Source organism: Alligator mississippiensis, chromosome 2 (genome assembly GCF_030867095.1).
Source record: "Alligator mississippiensis isolate rAllMis1 chromosome 2, rAllMis1, whole genome shotgun sequence".
Classification (NCBI taxonomy): Eukaryota; Metazoa; Chordata; order Crocodylia; family Alligatoridae; genus Alligator; species Alligator mississippiensis.
In genome coordinates, this window is record NC_081825.1 from 29096077 (window position 1) to 29116797 (window position 20721).

The following is a 20721-nucleotide window of genomic DNA, read 5'->3' on the forward strand; positions in this document are numbered from 1 at the left end:
CCACCTTGCTGGTCCAGTGGCAGGGATGAATGCATGGCCAGAGTCCGGCCAGTATGGCCCCTTGAGGCAAGGTGGGTAGGGAAGGGGTTTATTCCCCATTCCCTCCCCTCTAACCCAGGGAACCCCAGCTGGGGTCTGCCTGGCTGGGGGTGAGTGGTGGAGGCAGCGGCTGGGGCTGGCAGACTCTGGCTGTGGTCACCTGGGGTGAGATGGGAGGGAGGGGGGAATAAATCCGCTCCCTGCGCCCTTCACCTTAGGGGGCCATGCTGGCTGGCCTCTGGCCACACCCCCGCCCCTGCAGCAGTGGGGGGGCATGAGGGGAGAGGGAGGAACCGGACACGGACTGCTGTTCCCTGGCCAGGCAGAACCTGGCGCAGGTCCTGCCAGTGGGACAGGGGACGGAGGGAATTAAACCCCCTATCTCTGCTCGCTTCACACTGCTGCTGGGGTTGGCTACACTCCCCACTGCTTGAGTGGCAAGGGAGGGGGTGGGGAATTCCTGGCAGGGGTTGCTTCCTCATTTTCCCTCCAGGCATACTCCTTCTGGAGTCCCTGAAGGCCAGGGTGGGTTTAAACCCCTCCCCAGTAATACTCAGTCTTCTGGGGCCTGGCTACGCCCCACACTCAGCAGAGATGCCCTGCAGCAGAGGGCTCTCTCTAGTCCTCCCTGGCTTCTAGCCTGAGCCACTGCAGGCATGTGCCTGCACTTCTAGAATCAAAAGTGAATGTCTATTCACTTGCAAAGTTGAACTAACCTGCAAAGACTGAATCAATTCAGGCATGGGCTTTTGGAATGCCTGTACTTAGCCCCTAGGTCAATTTTGTGAGACAGTTCCAAAGAAAATCGAAGTCTGAGTAATTCTGCATTCTTATATATACATTTAAGTGCAAACTTTTATGAAGCCTCTTATAAAAACTAACTCACTTCATCTTTATCATAACTAACCTGGATTTTTGTCATTACAAAGTAGAATTTTTCTTGAAGTAAAATAACGCATTTCTCAGGCAACATCAAATTTGAAACACACACATTTCTAAGGCACTAGGGATTTCTTTTTACATTATTGAAAAAATAAAGAATTTAACTCCCTCTTTAGTTTGAAGGAACTGACTAAGTACCTTTCTAAAAGGTTGGCCCTCAGGATATGACTTATATTGACAGACTATGAGAATATATACGATGCACATAATATATGCTTGCCAGGATAACAGGTATAGATTACATTAAACGAGAGCTGAGGCTCAGCCCCAAAAAATTCAGATCCGACTTCAAGAAGCACAAATTATTGTTAGGAGGCTCAAAAGGATTTTTGGACAGGATGTAGAAACAAGAGTGTAACTCTGGGGGATTTGAGTATTCCTAAAATATCTGAATGAATTCATACCTCTATGAAAAACATCTCTCATGACAGAAGCAGAACTGCAGCAGTGCCAAGTGCTTTTGAAAAACTCACCTTTGGGTATCCAATTTTGGAAAGTCTTTCTTTTCTTTGGGGACTGAACTGACACCCATTAAGGTCAATCAGAAGACACCCACTGATTTTATTGAGCATTATATGTCATACTGTCAGGTAGGCTTCAATTGTGAGCAATCTGACTGAAATTGTAGGAAGTGGTAGCAAAAGGACTGAGAAGTATTCTGTTTACCTCTGAAGTTGATCTTGGTAATCAAAAGGACTAAACACTTTTTCTTTCCTTTTACATCAAATGTCAGATTATGTAGGTTAATATGTAAGTATCCAGATCGCTCACATAAATTATAAGTCATTTTGATAAATTCAACAACTACTACACAGTAAAAATAGTTCTAGGTGCCAGCTGCAGATTAATATTTAAAAGATAGTATAAAGTTTTATATCAGGACATTTATTAATTGTGGAAAGACAGAAAAAGAAATTAAAAAAAATAAAACACACCCACATCTTCAAAATCACATTGATCAGAAATAACTTGCACGATTACCATATTTCATGGTGTACAAGTTGACAGGGTATACAAGTTGACCTCATTTTTCTGATCCAAAAATTTAGGTTGACTTATACACCAGATCTATGAAAATCCTATTTTTTTGGATCAGAAATATGGGGTCAATTTATACTGGCCCCTGCATGCCCTCACTGTGAGACGGGCACCTGGTGGGGGTGGGGGTGGACATGTGCTGCAGCACTACTTGCAGGGGGCGAAGCCAGGCTCAGCACTGAGCTGACATGGTCCAGGCAGCACCGCTTCCAAGAAATGGGGCTGGGTTTGGCATTCAGCTGGCATGGCCCCATCCCCTGTGAATGGTGCTGCCTGGGCCGTGCCAGCTGAGACCAGCGCTGCTTGCAGGGACCGGGGCTGGGGCCAGACTTGGCGCCCAGCCGAGTGGCATCTCTATGGTGACAGCAAGGCCCACAGGCTGCCAGCTCCTGCAAACCCCAGTCTGTGGGGCTTGCTGTCACTATGGAGATGCTGCTCACGTGTGTGGTGCTAGGCTTGGCGCTTGCCTGGCACGGCCCACACAGCAACCAGCAGTTGAACGCTGAGCCTGGCCCCATCCCCTGCGAATGGTGCTGCCAAACCTGGCGCCACTCGCAGGGAATGGCACCAAGCTCTGTGCTCGGCTGGTGTGACCCAGGCAGCACTGCTCGCAGGGGACGGGGCTTGACTTGGCGCCTGGCTGAGCAGCATCTCCATAGTGACAGCAAGGCCCACAGGCTGTGCTCGGGCTGGGCCCACGCCCCATGGCCTCCAGTAAAAGGGACACTGTGAAGTGAAGAAAGTCAGGTCGGTTCAGGGCTGAGCCAGGGTTCAGCCAGGGCTGGGCTGGGGGTCAAAAGTATTGATACGGTGTATAAGTCAAGGTAAATTTAAAAGGTGCGATATATACACTGTGAAATACAGTAGCCTCAACATTTTAAAAATAATTCTTCCTTGGACAGTAACTAGAAATGAAAAAAAAATCACTTAACTAGAAGCTTTTTTTCCCTGTCTAGCTAGAACATTTTGCATGTGTGCATGCTTAAGAGGATCACCAGTGACTCTGGAGTTACTACTTTGGCCTCAGAAGCGTGAACCTTGCTCTCATCATGTCAGAGAGAGAGATGGCTGAGCCTAGTTCCTGCCTTGGATGCATCAACTGTCTTTTAGATGGTAAGGTAAATAAGCACTTCATGTACAGGGAGAGCTGCAGGGCTAAAGATGGCTGCACAGGAGATCCTGGTCCAGAGAAAGGAACCTGGTAGGTAGAGGTTTACCACATAACCTGGGTGTAGGGGTCAACTGAAGTCTTGTGAAACAGTAGCTTTAGCACAGGCCAGCCAGCAGGACCTGGTATACCTGCTTTGATTGACATAGGTTGTGTTTGTCTCTGGACAGTGAACAAATATCCCAGAGAACAATGACTGAAATATTGATATCAGTGATAAACTAAGCTGGTGGACTAATATGGCAGTTTCCATTAAGCTAAAAAAATAAAAGGCAGAGTTTGTGAAGACATTACTGTATAGGTCAGAAGGAGAAGCCCTGCAGTAAGTTTAGAGCAATCAAGGTGGACTAAAGGATTAATCCAAAATCCTAAGTGAAGTCAAGGGAAACCTTGGTATTGACTTTAATGGCTACTGAGTCAAGCCTGACATTTATTCCCTTTGGGACATAAAATGATTACTATTAATTCAGATTCCATACATATAATAATACATCATGAGTACCTGAATGAAAGGGAAAAGTAGTCCAACTGCGAAATTACAAAGCCAGTTGACTGTTCCAGCTATCATAAATGCAGCTGGCCTTTGAGACTGCTCGAAAAACTCTCCAGTTAGAACAAATGGAATCCCACCTGAAATACAACAGCCAAGAGGACAATGATTTAATAAATTCTTTAGCGTGTTCAGTAAAGAATGTGAACTTGCAAAATACCCACAGTAATCAATGCCCAGTGCATTGATCATCTTGCCAAACTAGAAAAGTAGGATTCTTCTGGGATTTATTTTGCTACATAATTTATTGCAACTACTTTATGAGAGATTGACCTTCTGCTCCATTACACCAGTTCTCCAGAATTGCAAATCCTTTGGGTAACTACAGCGATGGGACACTGGTAACAGAATGGAGTATCCAGTCCAAAGTACTGCCCAATTGAACATACCATTGATACAAATGGTAATAGCTTAATCACTGTTCTTGTTAAAATCTTTGAAATGCTGCAACACTGAGGAATATTTTGTGATCGGAGGTTCAGAAAAATATTAAGCAGTATTTCTGGGATAATTATCTACTCTGAAAACAAAAGTTGGAAAGGAAATGGTAAACTCTATGCAAGTTAATAGGGTTTATTGTTATTTATTTAATAAATATATACGTATTATTCATAGAAATCGTTTTTTAATACCTTTTACAACTCCACTTGTTATATAAAATCATACATTTAGAGGACAACCCATTTATGCTATACATATCCTTGGGGTTGGACCGACAGCTTTGTGGGATGGGAACTATGTCTTTATTTGTTTTTTTGTAGCACTGAATACATTAGTTTATGTATATATCAACATATTATAATATAGTAGCCAGTGCTTACCTGTACCACACTAAAATACATATTATATCAACAGGCCTATGAGCATCACAGGATCACAATTTGAAGACACACCAAGGGACATGGAGAATATATAAGGATATATGTCTTATCAACATATAGGAGGAAGACACAACTGCGTCAAAAGATGTTCACAATGAACAAACGTGATCAATTGGTTAAGCAAAGTATGCACCATATCAACCACTATCATTTATTTTTATCTAGTGCTTAGAGACCCCAACTGAAATCTGGGCCCTATTGTGCCAGATGTAGCACATACAGGGTGCATCTACATGCGCGCTTTACTATAGAATAAAGTAATTAGTTCCACAGTAAAGCACCACAGTCTACACGTGCCCCGATATTAGAGTGCAATAGATTAATTAACTCTGCTGTCAGATAGTACTGTCAGTGACAGCACTATTTTACAGCAGAGTAATTACATGTGATCAAACACACATGTAGAGTGTGACAGGGGCTGGCTGGGGCACAAGGATGCTAAAGTGCAGGGGTTGTCTGCCAGCTAGCCTCACAATGCAGCCACCTTGTGCACCAACCCCTCCACTGGCTGCTGCCACCAACCCAGAGCTCAGGACTGACCTCCCAGTTCCTTGCCAGCCCAGGGCTGCTCTGCCTGGCTAAGGTGACCACCTTTTCAAACTGTGAAAGTGGGATACTGAGCCTCCGCACCTTGTTCTGCCCTCCCACACTGCGTTCCACCTGCTGAGCTGGGTAGGCCTCAGGGTGGGGAGCCCTGAGCCCACAGTGGGCAGCCTGCATCCACCCCTTCTGTGTGTACAAATGTGGAGGAGCACGTCTTGCCCTTTCCCTCTGCCTGGGGGTGAATGCAGTGGCCGCAGCACCACTCACAGGGGACGGGGCCAGTGCCAGCCCCAGAGCACCCCGCCCACCCACTGCTCCACAGACAAGCCACCAGTGGCTCCATCCAGCTCCCTGGCCAGGCCCCACAGTTGTGCATTCCCACCCCAGCCCTGGGCCTCATGCACCACCCAGTCCCAGCTGCCAACACTGTCCCATTCCCTTGCTCACTGTGGAGGCCTTAATCTGCCCCCCTACATCCCTCATATTGCCTATGCCCCCTCCCTCCTCCTCATAGATTTACCCACAGGCAGCTGAGGGAGCTGCTTCCCATTGCTGCCTGGTTGGCCATGTACCTGTGTGCACATGCACACATGCAAATGACACCCCATGTCCTGCTCCTTCCAGCCCCAAGCAGGCCCTTGCAGGCTGGAAACCTACCACTGACAGTTCCTTGTATTTTTCTCCTTCAAAGGAGAAAATCTGCATTTTTACATGTTTTTCTGTGGTGAACAGAAAAACCAGATACCTGCACATGATACTGGTACAACAGTTGCTGTGGTTTGACTGTGTTGAGGGGAATCTGGGACAAATGTTGTCCCAGTCATTCACCCCGGAACCGGGACTTAATGTTTGCATTTTGGGACTGTCCTGCCCAGTTAGGAAGAGGTGGTCATCCTAGCTTCAGCTCAATGTGCTGCAGCCCTGGGTGCACATGTAAACGCCATGCCCAGGAGTAGCTGACTTCGGTGTAAACTGTGTCAGAGTTTTATTGAATTGCATTAACTGCACGTGTAGATGCACCCACATATAGTAAAAGACAGCCTTGCCTCAGGCAGCTAACAATCTAAATGACAAAATAAATAGACACAAAAGTTCTGTTATCCCCATTTTACATCTGGAGAAAGATTAAAACCATGTCTATAGTGCCTCCCTGCCCACTTCAAGACCCATTTAATCTGTCTATAGTGCTGAATTGCTATGCTTGGCTGTAAATGGAAGAAGAACAAATGGCAGGCTTTGTTTCTTGCTGGAGGTCCTAAGCTAAGCAGTGAGGTAGTATAGGAAAGGCCTAAGTGATCTGAGCCTGAGATACAAGGCTTTTAATTTTGTCCATATTACACAAGAAAAATAAACCAGAAATATTTAGAGTGCACCGTGCTCTTTGAATTATACAATAAAGTATGGGTATAAGTAGCTTAACATGAGCTTTATAAAACAGAAACAATGCATAGTGTCTTAATTCTAAGGGAAATCTTTGTACCCTTGGGACCTGGGACAACATCTAGGTATGACACAACAACAGCATTTATCTCAGATCTCTAAATGCCAATAACAGAAGGACATCTGCCAGAGCAGTTGCCCTTGGGAAAAGAAGCTAAAAGACTGGATACATAGAAATGGTGGAATAATGATATATTTATCATCATTTATCCTGTTATGCCTTTGCTGTAGGACAGTTTACAGTGGTGTTACTTTTCTTGTCAGCATTATAAAAGAATTGTTTTAGACCTATTTGGGAAAATACATATTGTACAAGATACGAAAAAGGCCAGAAGCAGAAGGAAAAAAAAATAGTAAAACATGTTATAGAAATAAAAATGAATCTGTAATATGAGAAAAATGCTTTTTTGAAATACATGCGTTTTGGATAGATATTCATCACCAGTAAGACTGTGCTCTATATTAGTCACTGTCATCACAAAGCTCTGTAATTTAATTTTAAAAGAACTGTAACATATTTAAGGAAGAGTCAGAGTGTTTTCTAGAAATCAAGAAAAGGCAGGTGGAGGATACTTGAACCTTTCCAAAAGTTTGTGTAGGGGCATCAGTGGAAGGAAAGTGTAAAATAGCAGTATATGTAGCAATATGTTCCCTTCTTTTCTCCTTTTTATAGCTCCTATGACTCTGTTTTAAGTTTTAGAAGTTCCTTGTGCTGCTGTCATAAATTGTCTGTTCATCAGCTATGCCATACAATTAGATCAACAGTATTATTCCAGTGTCCCCTCCACAATTACTCATGTAAACAGGCACATTAAGGCTTATGTTCAAATATAGGTTTTTTTTTCTTATCAAAAACAAATGATCACATTTAAAAGGAGCTGACCTGACCAGTTCACAGAATAGCCACATTTTTCCTGACATACACTGTTGTAGTGCTATTGTAGCTCCCACAGTATAGTTTTATGTACATGAGCATTAATATACACCATACAATTAGGAGTACAGGAAGGTAAGGCTGGAAGGGACCTCACAAGGTCATTTAGTCCAGCCCCCTGCTCAAGGAAGGAATATTCCAGACTAAACCATCCCAGCGAAGTGTCTGTCTGACCTGCTTTTCAACGTTTCCAAGCGTAGAGATTTCACAACTTCTCTAGGTAGTCTGACCACTCTTATTGTTGGAAAGTTCCTCCTTATCTGCATCCAAAATTTCCCCTAATTTGAGGCCACTGGTCCTAATTCTGCCCCCTATAGCCACAGAGAAAAGTCCATGTAACAATACCCCCTCTATAGTCCTCTGCATCCTCTCTATAATCACTCTTCAGGTATTTTAAAACTGTTATCAAATCACCCCTCAGTCTCCTTTTCTCCAGGCTAAACTACCCTAATGCTTCAGCCTTTCCTCATAAATCTTGTCTCCAAGGCCCCTAATCATTTTTGCTGCCCTGCACTGGACCCTTCCCAATCTGTCTACAGTCTTTGTGAACTGTAGGGCCCAAAACTGGACACAGTGAAGCCTCACTGGTGCTGAATAGAGTGGAAGGACCACTTCCCTTGATTTGCAGGTGACAGTCCTGTTCATACAATCCAGGATGTCGTTGGCTTTTTTTGCAACAAGAACAAACTGTTGGCTTGTATTCAGCTTGTAGTACATGCCCTTCTTTATAGTACTACAGCCCAGTCAGTCATTCCCCAGTGTGTATTTGTATGGTTATTCCAACTGAAGTGCAGGATTTTGCCCTTTTCCTTCATGAATCTCATCTCATTGATTGCAGACCATTTTTCTAGTCTATCCAGTCATTCTGGATCCTAGCCCTGCCCTCTGGGGTGTCCAACTTGGTGTCATGTAAAATTTTGCTAAGTGTGTACTCAACCCAAATCACTAATGAAGATGTTGGACAATACCAGATTTGGGACAGACCCCTGGACAACCCCACTTGTTACCTCCCAACTAGACATTGAGCAACTGAGGACTACTCACTGTGTACAGTTCTGTATCCACCTTAGAGTACTTTTGTCTAGTTTCTATTCCCTTTGCTTATTAATGAGAATATCATGGGAGACAGTGTCAAATGCCTTTCTAAAATCAAGGTATATCAATACCATATCCATTGCTCGCTCCACCCAGAGTGTCCCCCTTTATCCTAGAAGGAAATGTGGTTGGTAAGGCATGGCTTGCTGTTGGTGAACCCATGCTGACTGTTCCTGAGCACCCTGGTCTCCTCTAGGTGCTTCACAAGGGATGCCTTGATGACTTGCTTCATGATTTTTCCAGGTATAGAGGTCTGGCTGTCTGGTCTGTAGTTCCCTGGATCCTCTTTCATAGAATCATAGAAAATTTGGGTTTGATGGGACCTCAGGAGGTCATCTAGTCCCACCATTGCTCAAAGCAGGACCAGCCCCAATGAAATCATCCCAGCCAATGCTTTGTCTAGCCGGGTCTTAAAAACCTTCAAGGATGGAGAGTCCACAACCTCTCTGGGTAGCCTGTTCATGTGCTACCATCCGCATGAGAAAAAATTTCCTAATATCTAACCTATACGTCCCTTGCTGCAATTTGAGACCATTGCTCTATATTACCTGCCACCACTGAGAACAATCTTGTTTCATCCTCTTTGGAACGAAACTTAAAGTAGCTGAAGGCTGCTATTAATGCCCCCCCTCAGTCTTCTCTTCTGCAGACTAAATAAGCCCAGTTCCATCAGCCTCTCCTCAGAAGCCATGAGCCCCAGCCTCCTAACCATTTTTGTTCCCTGCTGCTGGATTCTCCAATTTGTCCATGTCCTCTCTGTAGTGAGGGGGCCCAAAACTGGACACAGTATTCCAGATGTGGCCTCACCAGTGCTGAATAGAAGGGAAGAATCACTTCACTCAATCTGCTGGCAACATTCCTACTAATGCAGCCCTGTATGCCATTAGTCTTCTTCATAAGGGTACAGTGTTGGTTCATATTCAGGTTATTGTCCACTGTAACCCCCAGGTCCTTTTCTGCAGAGCTGCTGCTTATCCAGTCAGTCCCCAGCCTGTACAGGTACATGGAATTGTTTCATCCTAAGTGCAGGACTTTGCACTTGTCCTTATTGAACCTCATGAAGTTTCTTTTGGTCCAATCCTCCAATTTGCCAAGATCTGTCTGAATCCCAGCCCTGCCTTCCAGCCTATCTACTAGTCCCCCAGGCTTGGTGTCATCCACAAATTTGCTGAGGGTGCACTTATTCTCATCTTCCAGGTCATTGATGAAAACATTGAACAAAACTGGCCCCAGGATGAACCTCTGGGGCACTCCACTTAATCCTGACTGCTAACTAGACGTTGAGCGACTGACTGGACCAATGATCCAGCCAGTTTTCTTTCCATCTTACAGATCATTCATCCAACCCATACTTCCTCAGCTTGCTTGTGAGAATGTTGTGGGAGAAAATATCAAAACCGTTGTTAAAGTCAAGGTATATCAATCATGTCCACTGCTCTCCCCGTATCCACAGAGCCAGTCAGCTTACCATAGAAGGCAATCAGGTTGGTCAGGAAGGACTGGCCCTTGGTGAATCCAGGCTGACTGTTCCTAATCACGTTCTCCTCCAAGTGCTTAGAAATGGATTCCTTGAGGACATGCTACATGATTTTTCCAGGGACAGAGGTAAGCCTGACCGGTCTGTAGTTTCCCAGATCATCCTTTTCCTCTTTTTTTAAAGATGTTTTCAACCACAACGAGTTTTCAAGGATGATGACCAGTGGCTTTGCAATCACATCAGCCAACTCCTTCAGTACCCTTCAGTGCATCCCATCTGGTCCCAGGGGCTTGTACATGCCCAACTTTCCTAAATATCCCCTACCATGTTCTTTTGCCACTGTTGGCGTCTCAACTTCTCCCCAAACTGTGCTGTCAGATGCAGTAGTCTGGGAGCTGACCTTGCCTGTGAAGACTGAGGTGAAAAAGGCACTGAGTACTTCAGCCTTTCTTGCATCGTTTGTCACTAGGTCGCCTTCCCCATTTAGTAAAGGACCCACACTTTCCCTGATCATCTTCTTGGTGCTGACGTACTTGTAGAAACCCTTCTTGTTACCTTTCATATTCCTTGCTAGCTGCAACTCCAGCTGCCTTGGCCTACCTGTTTTTATCCCTGCATGTCCAAGCAATACTCTTATACTCCTCCCTAGTTGTTTGTCCAAGTTTTCCCTTCTTGTAAGCTTCCTGTTCATGTTTTAGCTCACTTAAGAGTTCCCTGCTAAGCCAAGCTGGTCTTCTGCCACACCTGCTACTCTTTCTGCACATCAGGATGGTTTCTGCACCCTCAGTAAGGTTTCTTTAAAATACAGCCAGATCTCTTGGACTCCTTTTGCTCTCAGATTGGCCTCCCAGGGGATCCTGCCCATCTGTCCTGAGGGAATCTAAGTCTGCTTTTCTGAAGTCCAGGGTCTGTACTCTGCTGCTCTCCTTCCTTCATCTTGTGGTCGCTGCTGCCCAAGTTGCCATCCACTACTACATTCCACACCAATTTTTCAAGAATAGGTCAAGAAGAGCACTTCCTCTAGCTGGCCTCTCCCACACTTGCACCACAAAGTTCCCCCCAACACTCTCCAAAAACTTTCTGGATTGTCTGTGCATTCCTATATTACCCTCACAGGAGATGTCAGAGTGACTGAAGTCCCCCTTGAGAATCAGGGTCTATGATCAGGAAATTTCTGCTAGCTGTTTGAAGAAAGCCTCATCCAATTCATCCTCCTGGTCTGGTCATCTATTGCAGACACCCACCACAAAATCAGCCTTGTTGCTCTCCCATTTGACCCTTACCCAGATATTTTCAACAGGCCTGTCTCCAGTTTTACACTGCAGCTCTGAGCACTCATACAGTTCTTCTACATAAAGAGATTTTCTTCTTCCCTCCATCTTTCCTTCCTGAACAGTTTATGTCCAGCCAGGACAGTGATCCAGATATGTGAGCTATCTCACTAAGTCTCTGTTATACCAATCACGTCATAGTTCTGTGATTCTGTGAGGACTTCCAGTTTTTCCTGCTCTTCCAGTTCTTCCAGTTCATGTACAGACACCTGAGGTAACTAGCCAATTGCCCTACTTTGTCCAGAAGAATTGAGAAGGCCTCCTGTATTGTCCCCTGCTGCTTGTGTTTCCTCCAGGTCATCCACTTCCCCACTTACCTTGGGGCTTTGGTCTTCATCCCCTGGTGAACCTAGTTAAAGCCCTCCTTACTAGGTTAGCGAGCTTATCTGCGAAGATGCTCTTCCCTCTCTTCATCAGGTGGATCCTGTCTCTTCCTAGTAATCCTTCTTGGAACGACATCCCATACTTGAAGAAGCCAAAGCCCTTCTGGCAACACCTTCTCAGTCATGCTCTAATTTTTCTTCCCATTCTTAAAGATGATCACTGGATTTGCCTTTTTCCAGTCATCTGGGACCTCAACTGAACCTCAACTAGTCACAGGCTACTGTGCAATCAGCATCTCATGTAGATTCAGCAATTGTCAGCCAAGTTACTTTCCACCTTAACAGTCTCAACCAATTTCTCCATTTTTGAACAGTAATTTGAGAGAAGCTGCCCCCCCTTGTTGACCTCTTGATCTGAATCAAAAAGTTACCCCCAACACCTCCAGGAACTTGTTGGACTGCTTGTGCACTGCTGTGTTTCTCTCCCAGCAGATGCCCTGTCAAGTAAAGTCCTTCCTAAGAACCAAGTCTTCCAATGTGGAAGCCCATGATGACACCCTTGCTACTGCTCTCCTGTCTGATCTTTACCCAGAAACTTTCAACAGGCCTACATTGCATTCCATGCTGCAACTTGAAACACGTGTACATCACCTTTATATGTAGGGAAAACTCCTCCTTTTCCCCCCTGCCTATCTTTCCTGAACAAGTGTATAATTGTACTCTAATCATGTGAACTCTCTCATCACATCTCCATAATTTCAATTACATCATAATTCTGTGATTGTACTAGGACCTCTTCCTCTGTTCTTTCCTGCTGAGACTGGGTCATGTGTGAAGATGACAAGTACACATTTTTTAAGGTAAAACAGCTATATTTTGGTAACAATCACAAAAAAAGGAAAATGTACATTGGAAGCTCTTTCTGTGGGAGGTTTCTGGCAAGGAAGCTTCTGAACACAGATTTGAAGAACTAACGCAGCAACCATAATTACTGTACTATGGTGACTCATTTCTATTGCTCCGTCCTTTTCAAGTTGCAATGAACATAACAGAAGCATCTTAACACATTGTGATGCTTTAATAAAAGACTACTACACCTGCTAGCTTGATACCACCCTCAGAATTTACAAATAGTTTATTTCAGCTGTGATATATTAAGGCCAGATTAAAAAAATACACATACATTGAATTTGGTAGATAAAAATGTTTGCATATTTATCTGTATTCTTCAATTGTATCTATAATTAATATAGTCAAACCTACAATTAATATAATTTTTTTGCAAATGCCACGATACTCATCCAAAAATCATTTGTATGTGTAACTGGTATGATAAGATAGAAATAATGTAACTGCACACACATCTTATACATTTGAGTGCACCTGAATTATGCACGTGTGAAAGCATAAATTTTTGGACATTTACTATTACATATGTCTTTATTGTTCTGCTAAATGGTCATTTTCAAATAAATGCTGCTTTTAAGCACTGAAAATAATGTAAACCAAAACCTCTCCTTCAGAGACCTCTAAAATCAGAAGTAAGTTTCTGATTATGGAAAGCATGACAAATGAACTCCTAAAAACCATATTCTGTTTTTCACTTAATCAGGAATTAAAGCCAGTATGATATAAGTAGAATTTATGAGACTGAATTAACAAAAGGGCTATTTAATTGACTACTGAGGAGATTTATTGTGTTTGTAAGTTTGCTTCTAAGGGAAGAAGTAGATACTTTGTCCATACGAATCACCAAAAAATGTCATTCCTTGACCTAAAAGTTACAGTGTGTACAGTGAATATTCACAGACTTTGTCTTGAGCTTTTTTAGCCTCTATCTGCAGGCTCCTAAGTCAGGAGTCTATAAGCCCTGGGGTCCCCAGTCTGCAACAGTCCACACGACAGGGCTGCCTGGAAGCCACAGACCTGGGAACCCATCCCAGGACTTCCAGACTCCAAGTCACCGCTTAGTTGTAGTGAGCCTGGAAACCTGGGAGCCCCTGATTTTGGGGCTCCTAGATTCCCTATCCAGGACTTGGGCACCCAGCCCCAGTTAAAGCTGAGCCTGGCGCTCCTGTCTTTAAAGCAGGGGACCTAGAAGTCTTGGCTTGTACCCAGGCTGCAGAGCCTGGTAGTTCCAAGATCTGTGGCTCAGGGTATCCCTAGTGCTACAGATACTTGAACTTTGACCCAGGACTTCCAGGCTCTCAATCCTGGATCCACAACAGGAAATCAGGAAGTCCTGAAAGTTCTGATTATGTTGTGGCTCCTCGGGATATTCAGAAGCACTGGCAATGCTGACAACCTCAGACCTACAGACTCAGGTAACAGCGAGGTGCTTAGTACCTACTATGATTGTAGGTAGAACGCTATGGGAAACTGCCTTTGATTCCAAAAAAATCCTCAAATCTAGATATTTTAGACAGTGGAAGGACTGAATGACCAAATATATATTTTCTGTGTCTGATTTTTATGAATCTATACATGGAACAAGAAATCTGCAAAATATTTAACAAGAGATTTGAAATAATCTGACAGGTTACAAAATATTTTCTTAAAGTATAAATTCCATTTGACAGAATAATGAAAAAACAAATAATGTGGCATATTACAATGCAAAAGGGTAATCTTGTTTAGGGAATTAGGAGCAGAATATGCGACATGGATGCAATGATTCTTGGCTTCATGCATATGGACTCTGAGATTATTTGTATGGATTAAATTAAAGAATTTAAACACTGAAAACACAAGCCTTCACTATCTGACATTTATATCTCTGACTCAGCTGTGCTCATTGTGGGCTTTGATATAACATGCCATACTGGTAGCAAGTGCAAACAACAATTAGAAACCAATATTATTAAAAATAAAGACCCTTTTAAGGCTTTACCACCATCCCACCAACCTCTTTCCTCCAACAGCTAGGAGAATAAGGAAGCTTTTCAGTTCAAGAAATCTGCAAGAGGGGTGAGACAACTGAGTTCCACATTCACACCATCCTCCCTCTACCACTGCACCATTAAGCAAATAGGCATTTCAGCTCATCATCAGACTCAAACAATAAAGGCATAGGGCCAGATCCCCAGGTAAGGTACATTGCTCTATGGGTTACTATAGTTTATATTAGTGGAGGATATGTCCCCACCATATAATCATGAACCATTTCAAGTGCTATAAGTTCATGGAATAATGATACCAAACATTCCAAAGCACCTACAAACTACTAGCCAATGAGAGACCTATATCATGGAAAAGAAAAATATAGTTAAACCTGCTAAAATTAATGATTTTGCTCTACTAGTCTGAATTTTTGAAGGCCTGCTTTTAAATAGAATTTTATTTTGATATGCTACCAAAAATATTTAGATTTGGTACACAGGAAATGCATTTAATTAGCAGCATGTAGCAAGAAAAAGTATTGAGAGCATAATTAATACTGTCAGGGCATAATGACCCACATGAGCAGCTTACCTCAGAGTAAACAAACTAAGCAATGATACAAAACAAAAGTATGCATTGACATATTACAAAGTAACTCTATCCCGTTATATTATGGGCCTTTAATTTTCATGCAATTTACTCCTAAATGGTTCAAGTGTATAAGTACAGCAACAAAACTATTACCTAATGGTTAAATGTAGAACAATCTTGTTATGCCCATTAGGCATTTTTTTTTTTTTTAGAAACAGTACATATTCCCTGTACTTTTAATTTACAAAACCTTAAGAATACCATTGATCTGAATCATCTGATCATTCCTTCTTCAATGAATTATGAAGTTCTTCCTTCCTTGAGTACTAATGAGCGTGTTTTGATGTACATTCACTTCCACAAAGCAATGCTATTTAGCAGAACTTCTACAGCAGCAATTTACTGACTGTGTTTTTCTCTCTATTTATTTCATGAAAACAAAGTGCAATCTGGAACAAAAGGACCCCAATAATTTCAGCCTCATTAGCATTTCACCTTTTGGGGAGTTAGAATCTTCCTTTTAAATATAACAACCTTCTAGATATTTTAAATGCAACACGGTCTCTGATGTTTCTACCTCAACATTCTATGCTTTTTCTCATCTTCTTTCACTTTTGATTAATATTATCATCTTCACAGTTCCCCTGGCCTGTAACTTTGGGGGACAGGGCATTCTTGATATCCCCTATGTCACCTCACACTTCCATGCCACATCCACATTTTGCTACAGGTCTTTTTCCTAGCTATCTGTAGGTTCAATTCTCTTCTATCAATAGAGTTAAAACTTTTAGCCAAGTCATCATCATTTCCTGTTTAAGTACTGATACTTCTTTCTCTCCAGTCTTGCGAACTACTTGTCACCTCTATTTAATTTAAATATAACTGTTAAGAACATCTTCCTTGTCAACCATATCAGTCTTCCTACCCTTCTTGTCTTTGCTCAGTCTATTGGCCCCACCTTTACCTTTGCATCAAATTCTAACTCGTCCTCACCTCAATACCCCTTGCTTGTCTGCTCCTTCCTGAGTTACCCATCTTCCTTTAACAAATTGCTGCTGACAACTATTTCAAGCTGATGACTTGAAATACAATTTCTTAACAGATCTAATGCAGTGACAGTCAAAAGGTAAACAGTATTTCAGAACTGATGCATAGCGACATGGAATATCTGTTTGGCTGTCTGTCTGTAACGCTTTATTCATACTCTGATTGGTTGTCTTGGCAGCCAATCATAATGCTTACTGAAAGAATGAATCAGAGTGCTCTGCACAGACAGAAGCGCCACCACGACAGCGGGGACTGACGGGCCGGAGCAGGGAGATGAGGCGCTGGCCTTGCCCAATCCCTGCCCCTGCTGTCATGGCAGCGCCGCCCCCCAGCAGGGCTAGAGCGGGAGGTTAAGGACAGCAGCATTGGCCTTGCCCCCCTTCCTGGCCCTGCTCCTTGGAGGCAGAGGGAGATGGAGGTGTGACGGGGAATGGGCCCAGATCCGATGCAGTGGGGGAGAACACGAGAGCAGGGGAGAATGGGGCTGGACGAGAAGTGGGGTTGGGAACAGACACAGAGACAGAGGGGGATGGCAGGGACAGTGCTGCCATGACAGTAGGGACTGAGCAGCTGTGGTGGAGGGGGATGAGGCCTGCACCTCCCCCCGGCCCCTCAGTCCCCATTGTCATGCCAGTGCCATGCCACTGTTCCCCTCTGCCTCCAAGGACCCAGGCCACAGCAGGGGGGCAAACCCAGTGCTACTGACCTCGCCCTCCCACTTCGCCCCTATATCCCCGTTGTCATGGTGGCAGTGTCCCTGCTGTCTCTCTCTGTAACTGCCCCTCCCCGCCATCATCCTTGATGGGTAATTGGCTACTGTAAATATATTGGAAAGGATTTCATTGCACTTTAGACAAGGATTTAGTTATAATCAAGAAAAAGACAGACTTTGACTAATACAACCTAGATTTTACATAAGATCCAGTACGTGTTAAGATGACACATTTCAGAATGTTAGGGTCAAATCAGCTCCTAAATTGAAGTCAGTTAGAATCTCTCCCTTGACTTCAGAGTTCAGATCAAGCTCTTCATACTTTGTAGGCCTGCAGCTAAGGTGAATGTGATCAGAAAAGCAAGCTGTTTTTTCCTTGGAAATCTCTTCCTGTCAAACAGATTAAAATGTGTTGATTTTTGTTATGGGGACAGGATTACTTAAAAAAAATTAGGGACAATATTAAAACTAGTATACAACAGGCAACAAAATGCCAGGTGACTCTTGCTCGAATTTTGAGTGAGTAACTGCCATGGGATTAGCTCTTTGACGCATGAAGAGAGTCCTGGAATGTAAGCAGAGTTTAGGAGAATAATAATATGCAGGGATTTTTTTTCCCTCCCATTGAAAAAATTTGGCTTTTGTTCCCATTCTTCACAACACCTTTTCTGAAGTATGAAAGCCTGGCCATAGCTGGAAATGCTAAGCAGGGTGGGTTACTATTCTGAAGGGAAACCACAAACACTCTCAGCTTCCTGGGTTGCCCAAATGCTCAGGGGACAAACTGATCACCATACCTGGATCAGAAAAGAGTTTTTCCCATGTCAGTTTATTTGGGACCTTGGGCTTTTTCACTTCCCTTTTTGGTATAGAACATGGTTCATATGACATCTTCTGAGCATATCTTACCTAATGGCCACTGCATGGGTCTTGGAGCTCTGATCTCTTTTGTTCTCATTGGCTGTGTCTACATGAGACCCTACTGTGCAGTGGTTACTGCGATAATCTGAGTAACTCTGTAACCCGAATTACTGCATAGTAATGCTGGTGAATGCCTTTTTTTGTGACACTACTATGCAGTAGACTTTGGTCAGGCCGCAGTTGGAGTACTGTGTCCAGTACTGGGCACCACACTTCAGGAGGGATGTGGCCAGCCTGGAGAGGGTTCAGAGGAGGGCCACCCGCTTGGTGAGAGGGCAGCAGGACAGGCCCTATGAGGAGAGACTGAGGGACCTGAACCTGTTCAGCCTCAGCAAGAAGAGGCTGAAGAGGGACCTGGTGGCTGCCTACAAACTTATCAGGGGAGATCAACAGCAATTAAGTAGAGCCCTTTTCTCCCCAGCACCACCTGGGGTGACAAGGAACAATGGTAATAAGCTGATGGAGAATAGGTTTAGGTTAGAGATCAGAAGGCAAGATTTTACAGTTAGGGTGGCCAAAATCTGGAACCAACTTCCCAGGGAAGTGGCCCTCACCCCTACCTCAGACAAATTCAAGAGGAAGTTGGACGATCACCTGTCTGGCGTCTTGTGAACCCAGCATTCATTCCTGCCTGTGGCAGGCGGTCAGGCTAGATGATCTGTTCAGGTCCCTCCTGACCCTAGCTACTATGAAACTATGAAACAATTTGGGTTGGAAAGGACCTCAGGAGGTCATTTAGTCCAACCCCTGCACAGTTTAATCCAACCCCTTCCTGAAAGCAGAACCACCCCTAACTAGATCATACCAGCCAGGGCTTTGTTAAGCCAGGCCTTAAAAACCTCGAAGGATGGAGATTCCACCACCTCTCTAGGTAACCTGTTCCAGTGTTTTATTATATTCCTAGTGAGAAAGTTTTTCCTAATATCCAACATAAACCTCCCTTGCTGCAAGTTGAGACCACTGCTCTTTGTTCTGTCATCTGTCACCACTGAGAACAGTTTACCCTCCATTCTTTTAGGAACCACCCTTGAGGTAGTTAAGGTTTGCTATCAAAACCCTTCTCACTCTTCTCTTTTGCAGGCTAAATAAACCCAGTTCCCTCAGCCTTTCCTCAAAAGTCATGTGCCTCAGCCCCAACCATTTTCATTGCCCTCTGCTGGACTTTTTCCAACTTGTCCACATCCTTTTGGTAGTGGGGTGGCCAAAACTGGACACAGTATTCCAGATGTGGCTTCACCAGTGCAGAATAGAGAGGAATAATTACTTCCCTTGATCTGCTGGCAACGCTCTTACTAACACAGCCCAGTATGCTGTTAACCTTCTTTGCAACAAGGGTACACTGTTGACTCATATCCAGCTTATTGTCCACTGTAGCCCCCAGGGCATTTTCTGCAGAACTGCTGCTTAGCCAGTCAGTCCTCAGGCTATAGTGGTACATGGGACTGTTCAGTCCTAAATGCAGGACTTTGCATTTGTCCTTATTGAACCTCATGAGATTTCTTTTGGTCCAATCCTCCAATTCATTTAGGTCACACTGAATTTTAGCTCTACCCTCCAGTATATCTACTACACCCCACAGCTTGGTGTCATCTGCAAACTTGCTGAGGGCGCAATCCATTCCATCTTCCAGATTGTTAATGAAGATATTGAACAAAACCGGCTCCAGGACCAACCCCTGGATTACTGCATTTGATAGCTGCTACCTAGACACTGTCCATTTGTAGCAGAAAGCCCCCTTTTCCTCTTGCCTGAAGTTGCTCTCCCCTCTTTGAATAAGTTTTTCCTCTTCTACCTTTTCTTCCTTCCTCTTTCTTTCACTTTAAGATAAGGAATTGTGTTTTAAAATTTGTGTGTGCGCATTTTGTATCTCCCTGTGTATTTTGGTATTTTTATCTATTTGTGTGCCATGGCATTTGTAGCTTATATTTTATACTCCTCACCTTTCAACTTTCAACTATAAATGTGTTTAGTAACAATGTTAACAAGGGCAGGAGTCAAACTGCCGCTTCCCTGTATCAGGCTGGCCCCTGAAAGAGCAAGTGAATCAGTGACTGAATGTGTAACACAGTAGCAGGCAGCAATTAACACCTAAGGAAACTGCAGATCAACCAATGGAAGAACTCAATAGAAGACAATGTAACAACTGGGAAATCTCTAAATGTTACTGATCAAGGGCTAGAAGCCCTGGCCTGAGTTAATCAAAGCCAGGGACCAACTTTTGGGCTGAATATCTCCAGACTGACCGCTCTCAGAGCCCTATTCAAAATTCATCAATGGACTCCCAAACCTGCACGTACATGCGGATGACCCCTGGGGCTGACAGATGCCATCCAGAAGCCACTGAGGGGGGAAGTCCCACGAGGGTCAATGACCCCTGGATTGGGCAAACCTGAAAACTGGGGAGTCACCAAAGTCTGCCAAGGACAGATAAAAAGCAGTGAAAAGTGACCCTCAGTGGCGCCCTCTTGATCTCCAACTCAACCAGCACCTGACTTGTCCAGCCAGAAGGACCAGCACCCGACCCCCTTCTGGAGGATAACACCACGCTGAAAGAAGCCTTGACTGGCCATCGACGGCAGACTCCAGCGCTTGTAGGATAGGTATACCTGACTCTTGTAGCTTGCTACTGTGTGTGTGCATGTGTGTGTGTGTGGGGACCAGCCCCAAGGTTTATGACTTAACTTCATTACAGTGTTTCAATCCGCCTAATAAACCAGAATTTTAAGGATCCCGAGTTGGACATTTGTAGCCAACACACTGATTACTATTCATTGATCCCAACAATCTAGCCAGCTTTCTACCTGCCTTA

The 20721-nt window shown here is 43.9% G+C and overlaps 1 protein-coding gene across 3 annotated transcripts in view; it reads right to left on the bottom strand.

Moving 5' to 3' along the window:
• The window catches only part of SLC2A9 (solute carrier family 2 member 9), a 211408-nt gene that overhangs the window by 27660 nt on the left and 163027 nt on the right, over positions 1 to 20721 (bottom strand). For 2 of the 3 annotated variants that reach the window (XM_019479664.2, XM_019479681.2), the window contains one exon: positions 3690 to 3817. The exons of the other annotated variant lie outside the window; for it this stretch is intronic. In XM_019479664.2, the coding sequence (XP_019335209.1) occupies positions 3690 to 3817 (128 nt within the window). The remainder of the gene's footprint in view (positions 1 to 3689; positions 3818 to 20721) is intronic. 3 annotated transcript variants of the gene reach the window in all.